Source organism: Hyperoodon ampullatus, assembly GCF_949752795.1.
Source record: "Hyperoodon ampullatus genome assembly, chromosome: 10".
Taxonomy (NCBI): domain Eukaryota; kingdom Metazoa; phylum Chordata; class Mammalia; order Artiodactyla; family Ziphiidae; genus Hyperoodon; species Hyperoodon ampullatus.
Window position 1 is genome coordinate 74,620,464 of NC_136923.1, and position 16,288 is coordinate 74,636,751.

Consider the following 16,288-nt stretch of genomic DNA (forward strand, 5'->3'; position numbering starts at 1 on the left):
TCACTTCCCTGAGGCCAGATGTCCCTTCTGGAATTCTGCCCTGCCTCTCCATTGCAGTTACATGGTGGCTGCTGGCAGTTACTGTTGGCAGTATTGTCCTCAGGCAGACCCTGCTCTCCTGCCTGTGGCTGTCCTTCCTCAGCTACATTTCTGGCTTGGCCATCCTGAGCCTTAGTGTTACCCTCTCCAGCTTGATGCTGTCCTGACCACTAAGCACTGATGCCCTTTGTCCCTGAGAACACCTGCTTATTTCTTGGAAGCAAGTTGAAGACAGAATCCTCATCCTGCTGGTGTTGGAGATAGGGGTGGGTGTTTGTGTGTGTGTGTGTGTGTGTGTGTATGTATGTATGTATGTATGTGTAAATGGGGGCAATATATACTGTTATGTTTTAAGAAGAATGTTTTATGTTTTATATTTTAAGAAAACATAAAAATAGTTAACATTTTATAGTAGGTTTTAAGCACTTTATATACATTATCTAATCTAATAACCTTGAAAACTTCATATTATAGTCCCCGTTTTATAGATGACGCTTGGGGAGATTGGGCAGGTTGAATAACTTGCATAAGATAAGTGTCGAAACCTGGATTCCTGAGATTGAATAACTTGTATAAGTGTCGAAATCTGGATTCAAACCCAGTCCAGCTGGCTCCAGAGGCTCAGTGCTTTACACTGTGCTGTACACCCTGTGTGATTTTACTCTGAGCTAATTAAGCAGGGTTTGCCCTACTGAAGGCGGTAGAATTGGAAAGCTGCAGGACTTCCGTCCCTGGCTTCAGATTGTGTTTCGTGACATGGAACCTGCCATTTATTGGTGTGGAGAAAATATGGAATCAATGCAAACAAAAGGTTTGAGATCTTTTCTGTGCTGTGTCCACTTGAAACATATTCCACCAGCTGGACTTTGCTGGTTTTGTGTCTGATATTACCTTACAGAAGAGGAGCAGGGCCATATCTCCCACTTGGGAAGGGACAGGCTGAGGGGTCTGCCTAAAGGGAGGGAGAGTTTTGAACAAGGGAGTTATAAATTGTTTTGAGATGTAAGACACATTAAGCCAAGTCAGGTCCCTCAAGTACTACTTCTAAAAGCCTTCATAAAGAATGTCTAGGCAATCAAAACAAAGTAACTATTCAGGTAATTTAGACACTTCTCTGTCCAGTTGGCATTGGGGCCAGGTCATTCTGATTTCATGAGTCCTCCAAAGGAATCCAGAAATTAAAAGATCAGTTAATAATTTTATCAATAAATCCCATCTCCTCCTCTGACAACAAGCCTGCTGAGGCACCTGTGTATCTCTTTTTAAAAATTATTCATTTTTGGCTGCATTGGGTCTTCGTTGCTGAGCACAGGCTTTCTCTAGTTGTGGCGAGCGGGGCTACTCGTGGTGTGCGGGCTTCTCATCGCGGGGCCTTCTCTGTTGCGGAGCATGGGCTCTAGGTGCGCGGGCTTCAGTAGTTGTGGTTCATGGGCTCTAGAGCGCAGGCTCAGTAGTTGTGGCACACGGGCTTAGTGGCTCCTTGGCATGTGGGATCCTCCCGGACCAGGGATTGAACCCGTGTCCCCTGCATTGACAGGTGGATTCTTAACTACTGCGCCACTATGCAAGTCCCTGTTTATCTCTTAACCTTGGCTGGGTACTCCAGAGATGGATGTGAAGAAATAGTATCTAGCCCAGGGAGTGAAGAGCCCCAGCTTCAGTGGGGTTCTGGCCTTTCATCTGTTGCCACCACTTTCGCCTAAAAGCAACAGTTGTGGGGCTTGAGGTAGGTAAATGTAGGTGGTAGGGAACATGTAGTTGTTAATGTAAATAAAAATGTTGATGGGGAAGTGTAGTCTGTAAAATCACCCATTTTGTACCCCTCTTCGCACCCTCCTTTCCCAGGGTATGGCCCTATACCTTGCCCCATTGCCTAGGCCCCAGCTACCCGTGCCGCAGGGTTAGTGGGATCTTAATTCCCCCACCAGGGATTGGCCCAGGTCCTCAGGCAGCGAAAGCGGGGAGTCCTAACCAACCACTGGGCCGCTGGGGAACTTCACCCCCCCCCGCCCCACCCCATCACCTTGCCTAGGTCTTTGTAAGACCTGGCTTTGCGGGGGATTAATTGCCTTGGTATCCTAGAGCCAAGAGGATCTCAAGTTCTTTTCTGCATAGATAATTCTGAGGCCAAGAGAGGACACGACTGGAGTGAAATAATATAGCTGGTGTCGCTGTTGCATTTTTCTTCCCAACCCCCCACTGCATATACAGTGAGGACTCAGTAAATGTTGACCGTGTGTAAGGGCTTAGGGAAAGCAAAAATATCCCCAGAATTTGGCTTATTTGGACTTCCAACATATCAACTGTGTCCTACCTATTTGGGGGGAAAACCACGCCGTTGCCCTGACAACTGAACACCTCCCGACACCTACTCGGGAGAGGAAGCGGGAGGGAGCTAGTGTACCCCCAGGCTTTTCGGAAGGGCTCCATGGGAAGAAGTGCTGGCAGGAGGCCCCAGAAGTTGGGCTGCAGGAGGTCGCGTGCGTGAAATCCCGCTTCCGGTCGAGTGGAAGGGCGGAGCTTTGGGTCTCAGTGGACACCGGCTTCTCCTAGCAACCTGGCAGGCGTTGAGCAGAGCCGCTGGAGGAATGGACGAAGAGAGCCTCCTATTGTCTCTGGAGCTGGCGTCCGGTAGTGGGCAGGGCCTCAGCCCGGACCGTCGGGCCTCACTGCTCACTTCCCTTATGCTGGTTAAACGCGACTACCGCTTCGATCGGGTCCTTTTCTGGGGCCGCATCCTCGGCCTCGTCGCCGATTACTACATCGCCCAGGGCCTGAGCGAGGACCAGCTCGCACCGCGCAAGACCCTGTACAGGTGGAGGCGGCGCCTGGGCTGGCTGAGGCCACAGGGGGATACTGAGGAGCCGGGGGCTAGCGAGGGCCGGGAAGGGGTGGGTGCGAGGTAGGATCGAAAGGGGCGAGGTCCAGGAAGCGAATGGGCGAGGTCCTCCCTGGGAGGACACGTGGGGAGGGACGCCAGAGAAACTTAGAGACCGGTGGGTTTATAATGGAAGTGTGGCAAGAACGGAGGCAGGGCAAGGTGAAAGTTTCTGGAGAATGAAGACCCAGAGTAGACGTCAGGTGGTGGGCCTGCTTTTTCAAAGAGTTCAGTTTGGAGAAGGGTCAGAAGCCTTGAGGGGTGGTGGGGAGCTGTTTGGAAGTGGGTCCTGAAGCATCTTCGGTGGAGGTGTTGGCTCACAGGAGGCGCTCTAGGAAGTAGTCAACGAATGTTGAATGGGAGAGAAGGGATTTAGAACTGAAGAAATTTCCCTGGACAGTGCCATACAGGACCATCCAGCCTCTTTTTGACTACCCCCGACGATAGGGAGCTCATCATCTTACAAGTATTCCGTTGAGGCCTCAGGAAGTTGGAGACTTCATTTATCTATCCATGCATCAATCCAGCATTGATTGGATGTATCCTGTGCTAGACTTGGGGTTAAAAAGATGGCTAAGACTCACCCCTATCTCCAAGTTATTCACATCCTAGGAAGGGAGACCAATGGGTAACCCAGCAATTACAGCAAAGTGTCTTAAAACTGGGACAGAGGTGTACACAAAGGGGTGCCAGGGTGGGACGTTCTCCTAGAGAGTAATTAGATAAGATTACTGAGATCTGAGAGATGATCTGGAGTTCTCCAGGAAAGTGTGGGGGACAGGCATGCCAGTTAGAGGGAACAACTGCAAGCTTATTGGCTTGAGCTGGCTTTGGGTGTTTTGGGAGAATAGTGGGCAGACAAACATGGCAGTGGCAGCCCTGGAGGGTGTTATGTTGAACTGGATGGAGAGGCCAAGGGGTTTTAACTTTGTCCACAGGCTATGGGGAGCCACTGAGGGCCTTTAATCAAGAAGAGCCTGCTCAGACCTGAGTGGGTAGAATGGTCTGGAAGTGGGTGAGCATTTGGAAGTATGTTGCAGTGTCCAGATGAAGGGGGACTGAAAGGAGGAGGTAGCTGAGGGAATAGAGGGGAGGGATTGGAAAGAAAGATTTAAGTGGTAGAAGTGGCAGGACTTGTGACTAAATGGGGAAAGGTGAAGAAGAGGTCAAGGTTGACCCTTCCTTCCAGTTTAGGCAGCTGGGTAAGTGCTGGTGCCCCCCACTGGGAGAGAATTCAGGAGGTACTAGGGAAGGCCTAGTGAATTTGGTGTGAGGTGCCTATGGGGCAGGGTGGTAAGGAGGCATATTAAAGTACAGATCTGGAGTACAGAGAAAAATTTGGACTGAAGATAGAGATTTGAGACTCCCTCTATTCCAATTAGTTTTTATTTCTTTGGCACCTAGTATGCGCCAGGCATTGATCTAGGCATGGGGAATTCACTGTGAAAAGAGACAAAGTCCTTGTCTTCATGGAGTTTACATTTTAGTGTGTATGTGGGGTAGGGGAGACAGACAATAAATAAACATACACATATACTGCATACACTTAGCATTGGTGCTAAAGGAGACAGAGAATACAGGATGGGGTACTATTATAAATAGTAACATTTGAGAAGAGACCTGAAGCAACTGAGAGAGTAAGCTGTGTGTTTATCTCAGGGAAAAGCATTCCAGGCAAGTGCAAAGGCCCTGAGGCTTAGTGTAGTGTGGAACCCTGAAGAGGCTAGTGTGGCTAGAGAGGAGTGAGTGAGGGGGACCATTGCAGGACATGAGGTCAGAGAGGGGTGAGACAATTGTGCAGGGCCCTGTGGGGCACTGTAAGGACTTGGCTCAATGGGAAGTCACTGGAAGGTTCTGCACAGAGACGTGATCTGGCTTAGGTTTTAACAGCTGGGTGGGGACTAGACTGAAAGGGGAGCAGGTATGGACATGGGGAGACCGGTTAGGAAGCTACTGCAATATCTGGGCAAGAGTAGATGGTGGCTTGGACAAGGGTGGAAGCAGTGGAGGTGGTGAGAGGTGGCTGGATTCAACTAGGGAGTAGCTGGGGTTCTAGGGGTCAGGTAGGTGAGACCGTGGAGAAAAAAGAGCAGTGAAAATAGATCCTTGGAAGTACTTAAGGCACTGGAGGAGGGAGAAGGGAGATGTCAAAGGAAATAGAAATGGAGATGCGTTTGTTGGCTTTTAGGTCCCATGGATGACCTTCTTCGGAGCAGTTTCTTGGGGTGCCAGGGGCAGAATCTTGGTGCAGTGGTCAAAGAGTGAAAGTGAGGGAGAACAAGGGCTGCCACAGAACAAATTGTTCTCGATTATGGTTCAGAGTTGGGGAAGAAGAGGGCGGGACAGGAAAGGGGCATTTTCTAGAGGGGCATGGATTTGAGGGCTGTTGTTTTATAAAGCTGGGGCATTTTCATGTTGTGAAGGAGCCAGTGGAGAGTGAAGGGAGGAAACGTGAGCGGAGAGCAGGCTGGGGACGCAGGCCCTACGTGGATGAGGGAGGAGTGGGAGGATATCCCCTCCTGGCAGGATGTGAGAAAGAAGGGAAGACCTCAGAGGAAGAGAGCTTCTTGAGCCTGGGCTGGGCTTTCCTGAGAAGTGGGGGGAAGATAGCCATGCTGCAGCTCAGCAGGCAGGCTGAGCATGAATTTGGGGCCCACCTGAGGCACCTGCAACTGAGGAAATTTCAGATTCCAGAAACTCATCGGGACCTCACAGTCCAGATATCTATCTAGGAAGAAGCTCTTGGAATCTTGGCATACTGAAGCTTTTAAAAGATAAAGCTGAATTTCATCACATGTGGGGTGGGGTGCACCACAGGCACTTAGCGCTTCTTAGGGGAAAGATGTGACTCCCAACAGCTCTTCTTGGGCCTCACCTCTCTTGAGAAGGGGCGGGGGCAGGAAGCTGGAGGGAGAGGGGAGTTAGAATCGGGGTGATGGGGATGTTGTTGGCAGCCTGAACTGCATGGAGTGGAGCCTCCTGCCCCCTGCCACGGAGGAGATGGAGATGCAGACGTCTGTGGTGAAGGGCCGCTTCATGGGGGACCCCTCACATGCGTATGAACACACCGAGCTGCAGAAGGTGAATGATGGCGAAAAGGTCTTTGAAGAAGAAGTAGTGGTGAGTGAAGACAAGAGGAGGAGGAGGGCCTGAATGAAAGGGACCTGGGCCATCCAAATCCCAGCCCAGTGCACACTGCAGCAGAAACAACGTTTATCATCACTGCCACTGGGGCCAGCTGGGCCTGGGGTGCTGGGTGTGTAAGGCCCTGTGCCACTGTGCCAGTCCCATTGCTTCATCCTCACAGCTCTGGGAAGTTGGTACCTTACTTTCCAGGTGGTACAGAGGTTAAGTGACTTGCCCAGGGTAACACCACTCCTGAGTGATGACAGGGTGGCAAAGTGGCTGGGCAACTCTCGGGGGAGCCGTGCTGTGGGGCTGGGGCTGGGCAGAAGGGGTGTGTGCTTTGCTCTGGGGCAAGGGGGTGTGCGCAGGTGCTTATATTTTTGTATAAATGTGTATTTTACTAGATAATACATTCACTTGGTTCACAATTCACAAAAAGGATTATAGTAAAGTTTCCCTCCTACCCTATCCACCAGTCATTCAGGTCGTCTTTCTGGGGGTCATTAATATAACCGTGTTGCGTGTGTGTGTGTGTGTGTGTGTGTGTGTCCGTGTCCAAGTCTTGCCACTCAAAGTGCAGTCTGTATCAGAAGCATCACCATGCCCTGGGAGTTAGAAATGCAGACTCTTGGGCTGGCATCAGGATCTGAATTTTAACATGTTCCAAGGGAATTTATTTTTAGTTTTTATTATTTTTAAAATAAGTTTATTTATTTATTTTTGGCCGCGTTGGGTCTTCGTTAATGCACGCGGGCTCTCTCTAGTTGCGGCAAGTGGGGGCTTCTCATTGCGGTGGCTTCTCTTGCTGCAGAGCACGGGCACTAGGCGTGCAGGCTCAGTAGTTGTGGCTCGCGGGCTCTAGCACACAGGATCAGTAGTTGTGGTGCACGGGCTTAGTTGCTCCTCGGCATGGGGGATCTTCCTGGGCCAGGGCTCGAACCTGTGTTCCCTGCATTGGCAGGTGGATTCTTAACCACTGTGCCACCAGGGAAGTCCCTCCCAGGGGATTTAAATATGCATTAAAGTTTGAGAAGCTCTGATTCCAGAGACATTTTATGCAAGTACAAACCTCAGCCAATACCTCACCCAGACATATTCTCTTTTTATCTTAAAAAACAAAACAAAACAAATGGCAGCATGTTATGCACACCTTGCTTTTTTCTCCTAGCAATATATTTTGGAGATTTTTCTACATCAGTGCCTTGAAGAACCTCTCCATTCTTTTTGCCATTGTGTGAACATACCATATTTAACCGGCGTCTCATGGAAATGTCGGTTTCCAAGTTTTTGCTCTGACAAGCGATGCCACAGTGAATAAGCTTGTGCATGCGTCATTTCCCATGTGTGCACTCGATTTGAAGGATCAACTCCTAGAAATGGGATTGTGCAGTAAAAAAATAACCAGCCCAAGTTCTGAAACTAGAGAAACCTGGGATTCAAAACCCAGCCTCTGCACTGGAACCCAGGTGATGCCGAAACTCTGGGTCTAGGTCTATGATGCTTCAGCTGCAACCCCGTGCCTGCCTGACAAACTTAACCTCCCCTCAGTTTTATTTTCTGTAGAATTGGAATCATTATGTTTACTTTGCAGGCTTGTGCAGATTAAATGAGGTGACATATTTAAAGCCCCTGGCCTAGACACTTATTAAGTATTAGTTTCGATCTCCTCCTTTGTAATCAATTCTAGTCAGCAACCCATGGGAAACAGGTGGTTGAGTGACTTTGGGGGCTCCCAGTGACATGTTTTCCCTGTCAAGTGCTGCTTTTTCCCAAACATCTCTATGAAGTCCTTTTGTTCAGGGTTGCCCTTGATATTGATTATAGCCAAATTTCATCTGCGTAAAAATAGTATGGGGTGATGCTTGAGAAATAATGTTAAGTCAAAGGGCAGGATATGAAACTATATAAACTGTAACTCTAATTTTCCTTTGAATATAGGCATAGAAAAAAAGAATAGAAGGAAGTATACCAATATGTTATCAGCGATTACCTTTAGAAGGTGGGATTACGAGTGGTTTTCATTTTCTTAGGTATATTATAAAATATTTCTCTATTACCCAGATAGTCTACAGTGAGCATGATAGCTTTTATATTTTAAAAAGGCAAAATAAGCAACATTAAAATATGATGATAGAATGGTTTGTTTCTGGAAAGGTACATAAAAAACCATTAGCGGTGTCTGCCCCCAGTGAGGGCAATTTGGGGGCCAGGGATGAAGTGAGAGAGACTGCTTTTTTTTTTTTTTAAGTTTTAAATATCGCACTCATCACCAATTTAAGAAAGGAACGGAGGGCGGGAAGGCGAGGACTCACCATCGTGATTTTCCATGGACCTGGCATCTACACTGTGGTGATCCAGATCAGATGGTCATGCTGAGGCCCTTGCACCAGGGGTGACTGGGCACACCGCCCTGGCAGGATGGCTTGTCTCCTGTCTCCTCAGGTCCAGATCAAGGAAGAGACCCGCTTGGTGTCCATCATTGACCAGATCGACAAGGCTGTGGCTGTCATCCCCCGAGGTGCCCTCGTTAAGACCCCTTTTGGACCCATCCGTGTCAATCGGACCTTTGAAGGTGAATTCTCAGGCATCTCTTAGGGCCAGAAGGCATCTCTTCCTGAGCATAGTTGGACACATGCCTGGGAGTCCAGGGGAGACTGCCCACTTTCTCAGAGAAAGAATAGCTGTGGCCACATCACTTGGGAGGATGTGCCCAATGACCTGGTATCTGTGCTTGGCATGGGTACCCAGTCACTGGACCCTGACTCTTTTATGCCTGAGGGTGGGGGAGCATCTGGCCACCTGGGTTTGGGGCTTTGTGTGGTGCTGGGCTCCCCGCCTTTTCCTATCCTCCTCCTCCATGGTCTGTCCTCATTGCAGGATCTGAGCCAAGTTCGGGCTGAGAGAACACTGCTCCCTTTTTGCTCTTCAGTCCCCCGTCAGTAGCTGACTGAGTCCTCTGTAACCCCCTCCATGTGGTCCCCAATCATAGAGGAAGGGGGCTGTGGGGTTTGGGGATGACCTTCACTTCCTACCCGCTGCCCCTTTTGTAGGACTGTCCTCGTCTGAAGCCAAGAAGCTCAGTTCCTACTTCCACTTCAGGGAGCCTGTTGAGCTGAAGAACAAGACCTTGCTTGAGAAGGCTGACCTGGACCCCTCCCTGGACTTCATGGACTCCTTGGAGCATGACTTCCCCAAAGGTAACAGCCTGTTATTTGGAGGACATTGGATTTGCCCCAGGTCAGAGCAGTGGGCCGTGCCACCTGCCATTCTCCTCTAAGAGTGGGACCTAGGGCCTGGGTGGGAACTGGGGGTTCACTGTGGGGCCTTGAGGATGGGGCTTCCCCAGGGCCCAATACAGGGCTCAGCTCCTAGTAAACAGCTGGTGTTTGCAGACGAAAGGATTGTCTTCCATGTGCTTCCACAGACAGGAAGTCTCTCAGTGTTTCTTTTGACTTTCATACCAATCTTGAATGGAGGCAAATTGGGAATCTTCCCCCACCCAAAACATCTCTGAAAACACTAGCCATACATACATCGCAATGGTTAGTTTCAGGGTTAGATCCAGTGCTTGGCACACAGCTGGTGCTCAGTGAGTGGGTGCTGACCGACCTGCTGAGGCCATCTGCTAAGGAAATGAGTTCTATACATTTGCCTCCTGTTATGTGGTTGTACTTTTTAATCATAAAACATACAACTTCAGAGGCCTTTTTAAAATTTTAAATATTTATTTATTTGGCTGTGTTGGGTCTTCATTGCTGCACGTGGTCTTTCTCTAGTTGCAGCGAGCGGGGGCTACTCTCCATTGCGGTGTGTGGGCTTCTCATTGTGGTGGCTTCTCTTGCTGCGGAGCACAGGCTCTAGGTGCACGGGCTTCAGTAGTTGTGGCACGTGGGCTCAGTAGTTGTGGCTCATGGGCTCTAGAGCGCAGGCTCAGTAGTTGTGGTGCACTAGTTCTCCACGGTATGTGGGATCTTCTCAGACCAGGGATCGCACCCTTGTTCCCTGCATTGGTAGGTGGATTCTTAACCACCGTGCCACCAGGGAGGTCTCCAGAGGCCTTATTGTACTTCAGGTCCCACCTGGCCCAGGCATATAGCCAGCAGTTGGTGGAGTCACAGAGACTCCATTTCCTTCCTGGGGTCCACCAGTCCTTGGAAGATGTTCTTGCTTGGATGCTGCATCCCAGGACAGGTGCCAGGCTCTGGGCATTCAGGGGCCAGACCCAAGGCACTGACTCAGCACCCCTGCTTCTTTCCCTCCCCATGCTTGGTGTTCTGAGAACTGGAGGGATCCGTTGTTGATGATGGCAAAGATAATGATACTAGTAACTACTCATAAAAGCAATGACACTGCTTATCGTGTGCCAGACATTGTACTGTCCTTCCCATGCCTTATCTCATTTTAATCTTCACAGCTGACCTATGAGGTAGATACTATTATCCCCATTTTATAGATGAAGAAACAGAGGCTCAGAGAGCTAAACCCAAGGACATAGTTAAGTGTTAGAGCGTTAGACTCCAAGGCTCTGGCCTTAACTGTGGTGTCAAGTAGATGGTGTTTCATTTTAAGTGGACATTGGGAATGGCAGGACAATAGTCACCCCCACCACTAAGGGGAAATGCTTCTGAGGAGCAATGAGCAAGCCAGTCGGGCTGGAACTCAGCGTAGGGGTGGGACGGCAGTAGTCGTTAAAGGAGAGGGCTCTGGAACCAGAAAGCCTGCGTTGGAATCCTGAATCTGCCGCATACTAGCTGGGTGACCTCAGGCAAGTCCCTCAATTTCCTTGTGCCTCAATTTGTAAAAGGGGAATAATACTTCCTACCTCATTGGGTTGTTACGAGAATTAAATGAGTTAACACATATACAAAACATTTATAATAGTGCTTAACACATTGAGTAAGGACTCAAGTAAAAATTAATAATTATTACTGATCTTGTTGTCGGTAGCAAAAAGGCCTTAGAGGTGGGTCGGGCAGGCCTAGAAGAGCCTAGAAGGCCAAGGGGTAGGAGGCGTAGACCAAGGCAGTAGGAGCTGCTGGTGGCTTGTAAGCAGGTCTGTGATAACAGGGCAGTGGTGCATGGATGGATGGCAAGGGGCAAGCCAGGGATCTGGAGGCTGTTTCAGGGCTACTGCAGTGCCCCAGGGGCTGGGCCTTGGGTCCCAGGTGGGTAAAGACTGCCGGCAAAGAGTGGCTACTCTGGCCTCCACCACATGGGGGCTCCAGAGTGAACCCTCCTTGAGCATAGAAAAGGGGGTCCTGGACCTCTGGGGGAGATGAAGGTTTACTGGGGATGGGCATTTCTCAACCATCATACTTCCCAGACTCCCATTACCTCCTCCAATTCTTTGCTCCCCGCCTGTTAAGGCCGGAAGGGGCTGCATATCCCTGGTTGATAAAGGGAGCCAGGGACACTGTGGTGGTGGGACCTGGCGCCACGGGCTGAATGGTGGATGGAGAAAAGTCCTCTTAGAGCCCCTAACCGGGGGGCAGCAGCCCCTCCTCCCTGATTCACTGTGTGGCTGGAAAGCTCTGTCCGGTGCTGACTTCTCAGCCTTCTCACCTGCTGCAGGATGCTCCAGGGCCAGCGGATGAGGCACTCCCTCCATAGCGCTGGGTGACTAGGGGGGGCTAACACAAGAGCGCCTCCTCCCGCTTGAGCCTAGACTTCTTGCCCTAATGGTGGGCCTTAGGGCTGAAGCGTCAACCAGTGATTCAACATCCCAGTCCACCCCCGCACTTTGCCGTAGTCCTGGAGCCTTAGGGGCTGAGGGCTCCTGACATCTCCTGTGTGTGTGGGCCTGAGGGGAGGGATGCTCCTGGCCTGACCTTGGGAAACTCCACAGCTTCTGGGCCTCCAGCTCCTTCCTCCCAGAGCCAACACCAGAAAGCCTCCAGGAAGTCGGGCCCAGCTTTTTCTCATGATGTCTTGATGCGGGCCATGGTGTGGGGGTAAAAGTGTGGATGGTCGGGGGAGAGCAGACACTCTGACTTTGCTCCCAGACTCCCTTCCTTATCTGCCGGTGAAAGAGCAAAAGGAGCGGCTGGGAGGCTGCCCCATCAGGCAGACAGCAGCCAGAATGGCTGGGCTGCTAAGTGAGGCCAAAATCCCGAGGAAGAGTTCCCTGGGACACCAGCACTGGCTGGAGGGGTGGAATTTGGGAGCCGTTTTCTGCCCAGGTAGGATCAGTTTCCTTTCTGAGGGTCTGAGGCAATTGTTCAGGGGAACTTCATGTCATCTGTGAGCAGGTATGGCTTAGATTGGCCCTGCCTGGGGCCACTAATGCCCTCCTAACTGTGCCTTGGGGTCTGCGGACTTTTGCGGGAGTGGGGCTTTGGGAGCAGAACCATCCTCCTGGTGGATACAGGGCAACAGCTAAGAGTTCTCTGAGCTTGGGCTCTCGCCAGGTGACACATGAAGTACCAGGTCAGGATGCCAGATTTCTAGGCAGTACTCTTGCCATTCAATGCTCCTTAATCTTCTAGTCTATCAGCAAATAATAGCCACTGAGCAGCTACTATGTACCAGGCACCAGAGACGCCGCTGGGAATAAGACACCATCTTTGCCTCACAGAGGTTTGGGAAGATCAAATGAAACAGAAAAGTAAAATAGACGGTGCCTCACAAGCGAAGTCATAGGTGTCCTGGGAAGCAGAGCGAGCTGGGTAGAGGCCAGAGCACCTCACCTTGCTCCACTCTGGGCCGGAGCTGACAGATCTCAGGAACTGCTCAGCACAGGGCCGCTGAGGCTCCAGCACAATGCTCAGTTCAGGCAGCAGAGGGCAGCAAGGGGCCTGCTTCCCTGGAAAGCAGCGGGGGACCAGGGGGACAGCATCGAAGAGGGCTGGGGAACACGGTGTCCGGGATCAGCCTTCTCTTGGGGGGTGTGCAGGTGGCACCTCCCTTCCAGCCCTGTGGAAGCCTGGGTGACAGGTGCTCAGTCTTCTGGACCGGGGGGCCTGGCCTTGCTCATCAATAAGACTGGGAACTCTTCCGCCTGGTTCCCCACCCCGCCCCCACCCCCTTCCCATGCGCTGTGGCCCTGGTGTGGTGGGAGTGGCTGCTCTGAGAAGGTGCCCATGGCCATTTCTGTGTGTGTGACAAGGTGTGTGGTGCTGGTCTGAGGACCGGCTTAAGCCGTCTGCTGCCCCTGGACAGCCCTGAACCCCTGCCTGGTCCACTCTACTCCTCAAACTTAATCTCAGAGCTTTGCTGCCTTCCTTCCTGGCGGGCAGGAGAATATAACTATGATGAGCCTACCCCAGCCTGAGGTTTCCACATTGGCAAGGCGGGTGAGGCCCTGGAACTTCCTGCTGATGCAGGAAGGCCCGTTCCTGATTTACCAGCTTATATCCCTCCCACCACACCCTCGAAGAAGAGCGCTTGTGGAGAAGAGTGGTTGCCAGGGGACCGGAGGGGAGGTCTGGGGAGACTTGGGAGAGACCAGGGGCTGTGAACGGAAACACCAGGGCTGCATGAGGCTGCTTTCCCCAGAGTCCCACAGGTGGTGGCTGGCTGGGCCCAGCCTTTCCGGCAGTTGCAGTGAGAAAAGTGGGTGAAGGTGACAGCAAGCGCCTGGCTTCCCAGGTAGACGCTACGTGACTCCTGGCACGTTGAGAGTGTGTGTTTCCTGGGCGACAAGCTGCGCCAGGGACAAGGAAAGGAGTGTGACAGGAATGCAAGGGAGGGAGGAGGTAGTGTCACTGGCTGGCCGGCCACTTCACGTGCCGCTCCTGTACTAGGCCAGCACCCTGGGCCTGCTCAGCACCGGCCCCCACCCTGGAGGCAGCACTGTATTTCTCTAGCATCCCTGTCAGTTTCTCTTTGCTCTTGGGTGGGGTGGGGAGAGGCCCTGCTGATGAGCCTGGGCCCCCCGGTGGCCAAACCCTAGGTGGGCAGTCTGGTGCCAGGGGAGGCCAGGACCCAGCTCTTGCCCAGGGTGTGCCAAGGCGCCAGCAACAGGGAACTGCTGACAGTGGTCTGGGCTGGGGGACTCCAGGATTCCAGTTCTTTCTCCAGGGCAGCATCTGGCTGCAAGTGCCCTCCCCAGGTGGGCAGAGCCTGACCTTTTTCAGTTCAAGGGGGCTGTGTGGCCGTGGGCTCCAAGGGCAGGGAGGGACACCCCAGACGATGCTCTGGGAACTGGCAGGCGGGGGCTCACAGGGGCTGTCTTCTGGGGGGCCTGTGCTTCTGGCCAGACGCTGAATGCAGTGCACTGGGAACACTTTGTTCTGTCACACCCCCTCTCCGGTTACCCCTAGGCCATCTGTTTTCTGAAATGAGTGACTGGGAAAGCAACAGGCCTTTAAGGCCTCTAGAACTCTGCGGGCACGTCTATGGGGTGGAGATATGCAGAGGAAAGCTGCGAGCCTCTCCACTTCTCTGACCAGGAAAGATAGTGCCCCCATTCCCAACCTAGGCAGTGCCCCACCCAGAGCTCTGGGAACCCAGGAACACCCTTCTTTCTTCTTAATGCTGTCTGGCCGGCACTGAGTGAGCCTGGGGGAGTGGGGTCAAGCCCACACTGTGCCTTCTGCTTCATCATCTCATGCATGGGTGGTGGCACTTGGTGCAGGCCACTGCACAGTGCTGAGGTGGCCTTCAGGTGGCCTCTCCCTAAGCAGCCCAAGGCCAGCTGACCTACACCCCCCCACCCCAAAAGCTCTGGCTTTGACCTGGGCAGGTGCTGGCACCCTGAGTAGGGCTGAGCTGCCATCAGAGCCAGGGGTGCCTGGTGGTCAGGTCTCTTGGATTCGGGGTGGGACCTGAGCTCTGAGGCTGTTGGGTGTGGAGTGACCATGGTGGGCTGTGGCTGGAGGAGGCCTAGGGGCAGAGGGGCAGTGGAAGCTAGGCAGCCGGGCTGACCTGGCAGCTGATGAAGGCCTAGGCGCAGTTCTCAGCGCATCACTGGCTGGTCCAGCACCAAAACCTTCAAAGCATTTGCCTTTCTGGCAGGGCCTGGAGCAGAGCTGCGGCTGGGCCGGGAGAGGCCTTGCGCAGGGGAATAGAAGTTCCAGATCTGCATCCAGAGGCGATTTTCCCAGGCTCCTTCCTCCCACACAACGGCTCCCTCCCTCGGTTCTGGAGCTGGATCAGGCCCTTCCCGCCAAGTCCTCACGGCTGCACAGCTCAGCCCTAGGCTGGGCTGCTCCCGTCTGAGGAGCAAAAACCAGGGCAGAACCCAGGACAGACAAAGGCTTATTAGTTGCAGCTCAAGTACCCTCCCGCCAAGGATGGCTCCCAGTCTACCGGCTGCCAGAAAGGGCTACTGAGCTGGGAGCCCCACTTCTATGTGAGCCTGGTCAGGTCTCATCCATCTCAGAGCAGAGGCTTCTGGCCTGGGGAAGAGAGAGCAAATGGCAAACAGCGGTGAAGCGCACCAGGACTGAAGGCCACCAGTGAGCACCCCTAGCGCAGGGTGAGAGGGAGCCTGGAGCCTCCCCTAGCCCAGCCCCAGCTCCCCTCTGCCTGTGCACTGTGGATTCAGCTTCCTCCCCCAAGCAACCTTTCGCTAGACTTGCTGACAGGAACAAAACGGGGCTGCTTTGAGTTTTACCTCTTTTCATTTCCTTTGCCCTCCCTCTGGAAGTGGTTTTAATGAGCAGTGAAACGGCTCAAAGGCAATCAGAAGGAGTAAAGTGCCGGGATAATTAAACTGTCTTCCCTTTTCCCACTGGAACTTAATGCTCGGGCCTGGCTGCCCAGAGCCTGGGGCCTCTGCATACCTGGCAGGGCTCTGCCTCCACAGTGCCCAGGCCTTGCCTCCTGCTCCTCCTCAGGGTCCTGGAGCATCCAGATGGAGAGAGGCAACACCCTGGTGGTGCTGCGCAGCCTGCTCTGGCCAGGTCTCACCTTCTACCACGCTCCTCGCACCAAGAACTATGGCTACATCTACGTGGGCACTGGCGAGAAGAACATCGACCTGCCGTTCATGCTGTAGGAGGGCCGCCTGGGGAGTCTGGAGAGTCTAAACAGTATTTTCCTAAAGTCCAGTGAATTTGGTCTGTTTGTTCTGTGCTGCTGCCTCCCCTCATCTCCACCTCCATCTGGTGTCCAGGCTGAGGAGAGGCCCAGCTTAAATAGAGCAAGTGGCGGAGGGTTGGAATGTGCTAACGAGAGAGAATGGTGGGAGGAAATGGCGGGGGGAGGTGACAGCCAGGAGCCCTCTGAGGAGGGCAGCTTCTTGGACTCAGATGAGAGCTGCACATGGGCCAGGCAGCCTAACTTACCTCCTCCTTGCAGCCC

General features: G+C 52.5%; 1 protein-coding gene across 3 annotated transcripts; it reads left to right on the forward strand.

Moving 5' to 3' along the window:
* Positions 1-2,612: 2,612 nt before the first annotated feature.
* On the forward strand, positions 2,613-15,983 carry RSPH9 (radial spoke head component 9; the record flags this gene model as incomplete). 3 transcript variants are annotated; one of them, XM_079712162.1, is made up of 5 exons in its annotated part: positions 2,613-2,854; positions 5,872-6,037; positions 8,486-8,615; positions 9,094-9,240; positions 15,823-15,983. In XM_079712162.1, the coding sequence occupies 5 exons, from the start codon at positions 2,628-2,630 to the stop codon at positions 15,981-15,983; spliced, it is 831 nt and encodes a 276-aa protein (XP_079568288.1). The 3 variants fall into 3 exon arrangements, with proteins under 3 accessions (XP_079568288.1, XP_079568286.1, XP_079568287.1); XM_079712160.1 differs by having other exon boundaries at positions 2,628-2,854; positions 15,799-15,983; XM_079712161.1 differs by having other exon boundaries at positions 2,628-2,854; positions 8,531-8,615.
* Positions 15,984-16,288: the final 305 nt, after the last annotated feature.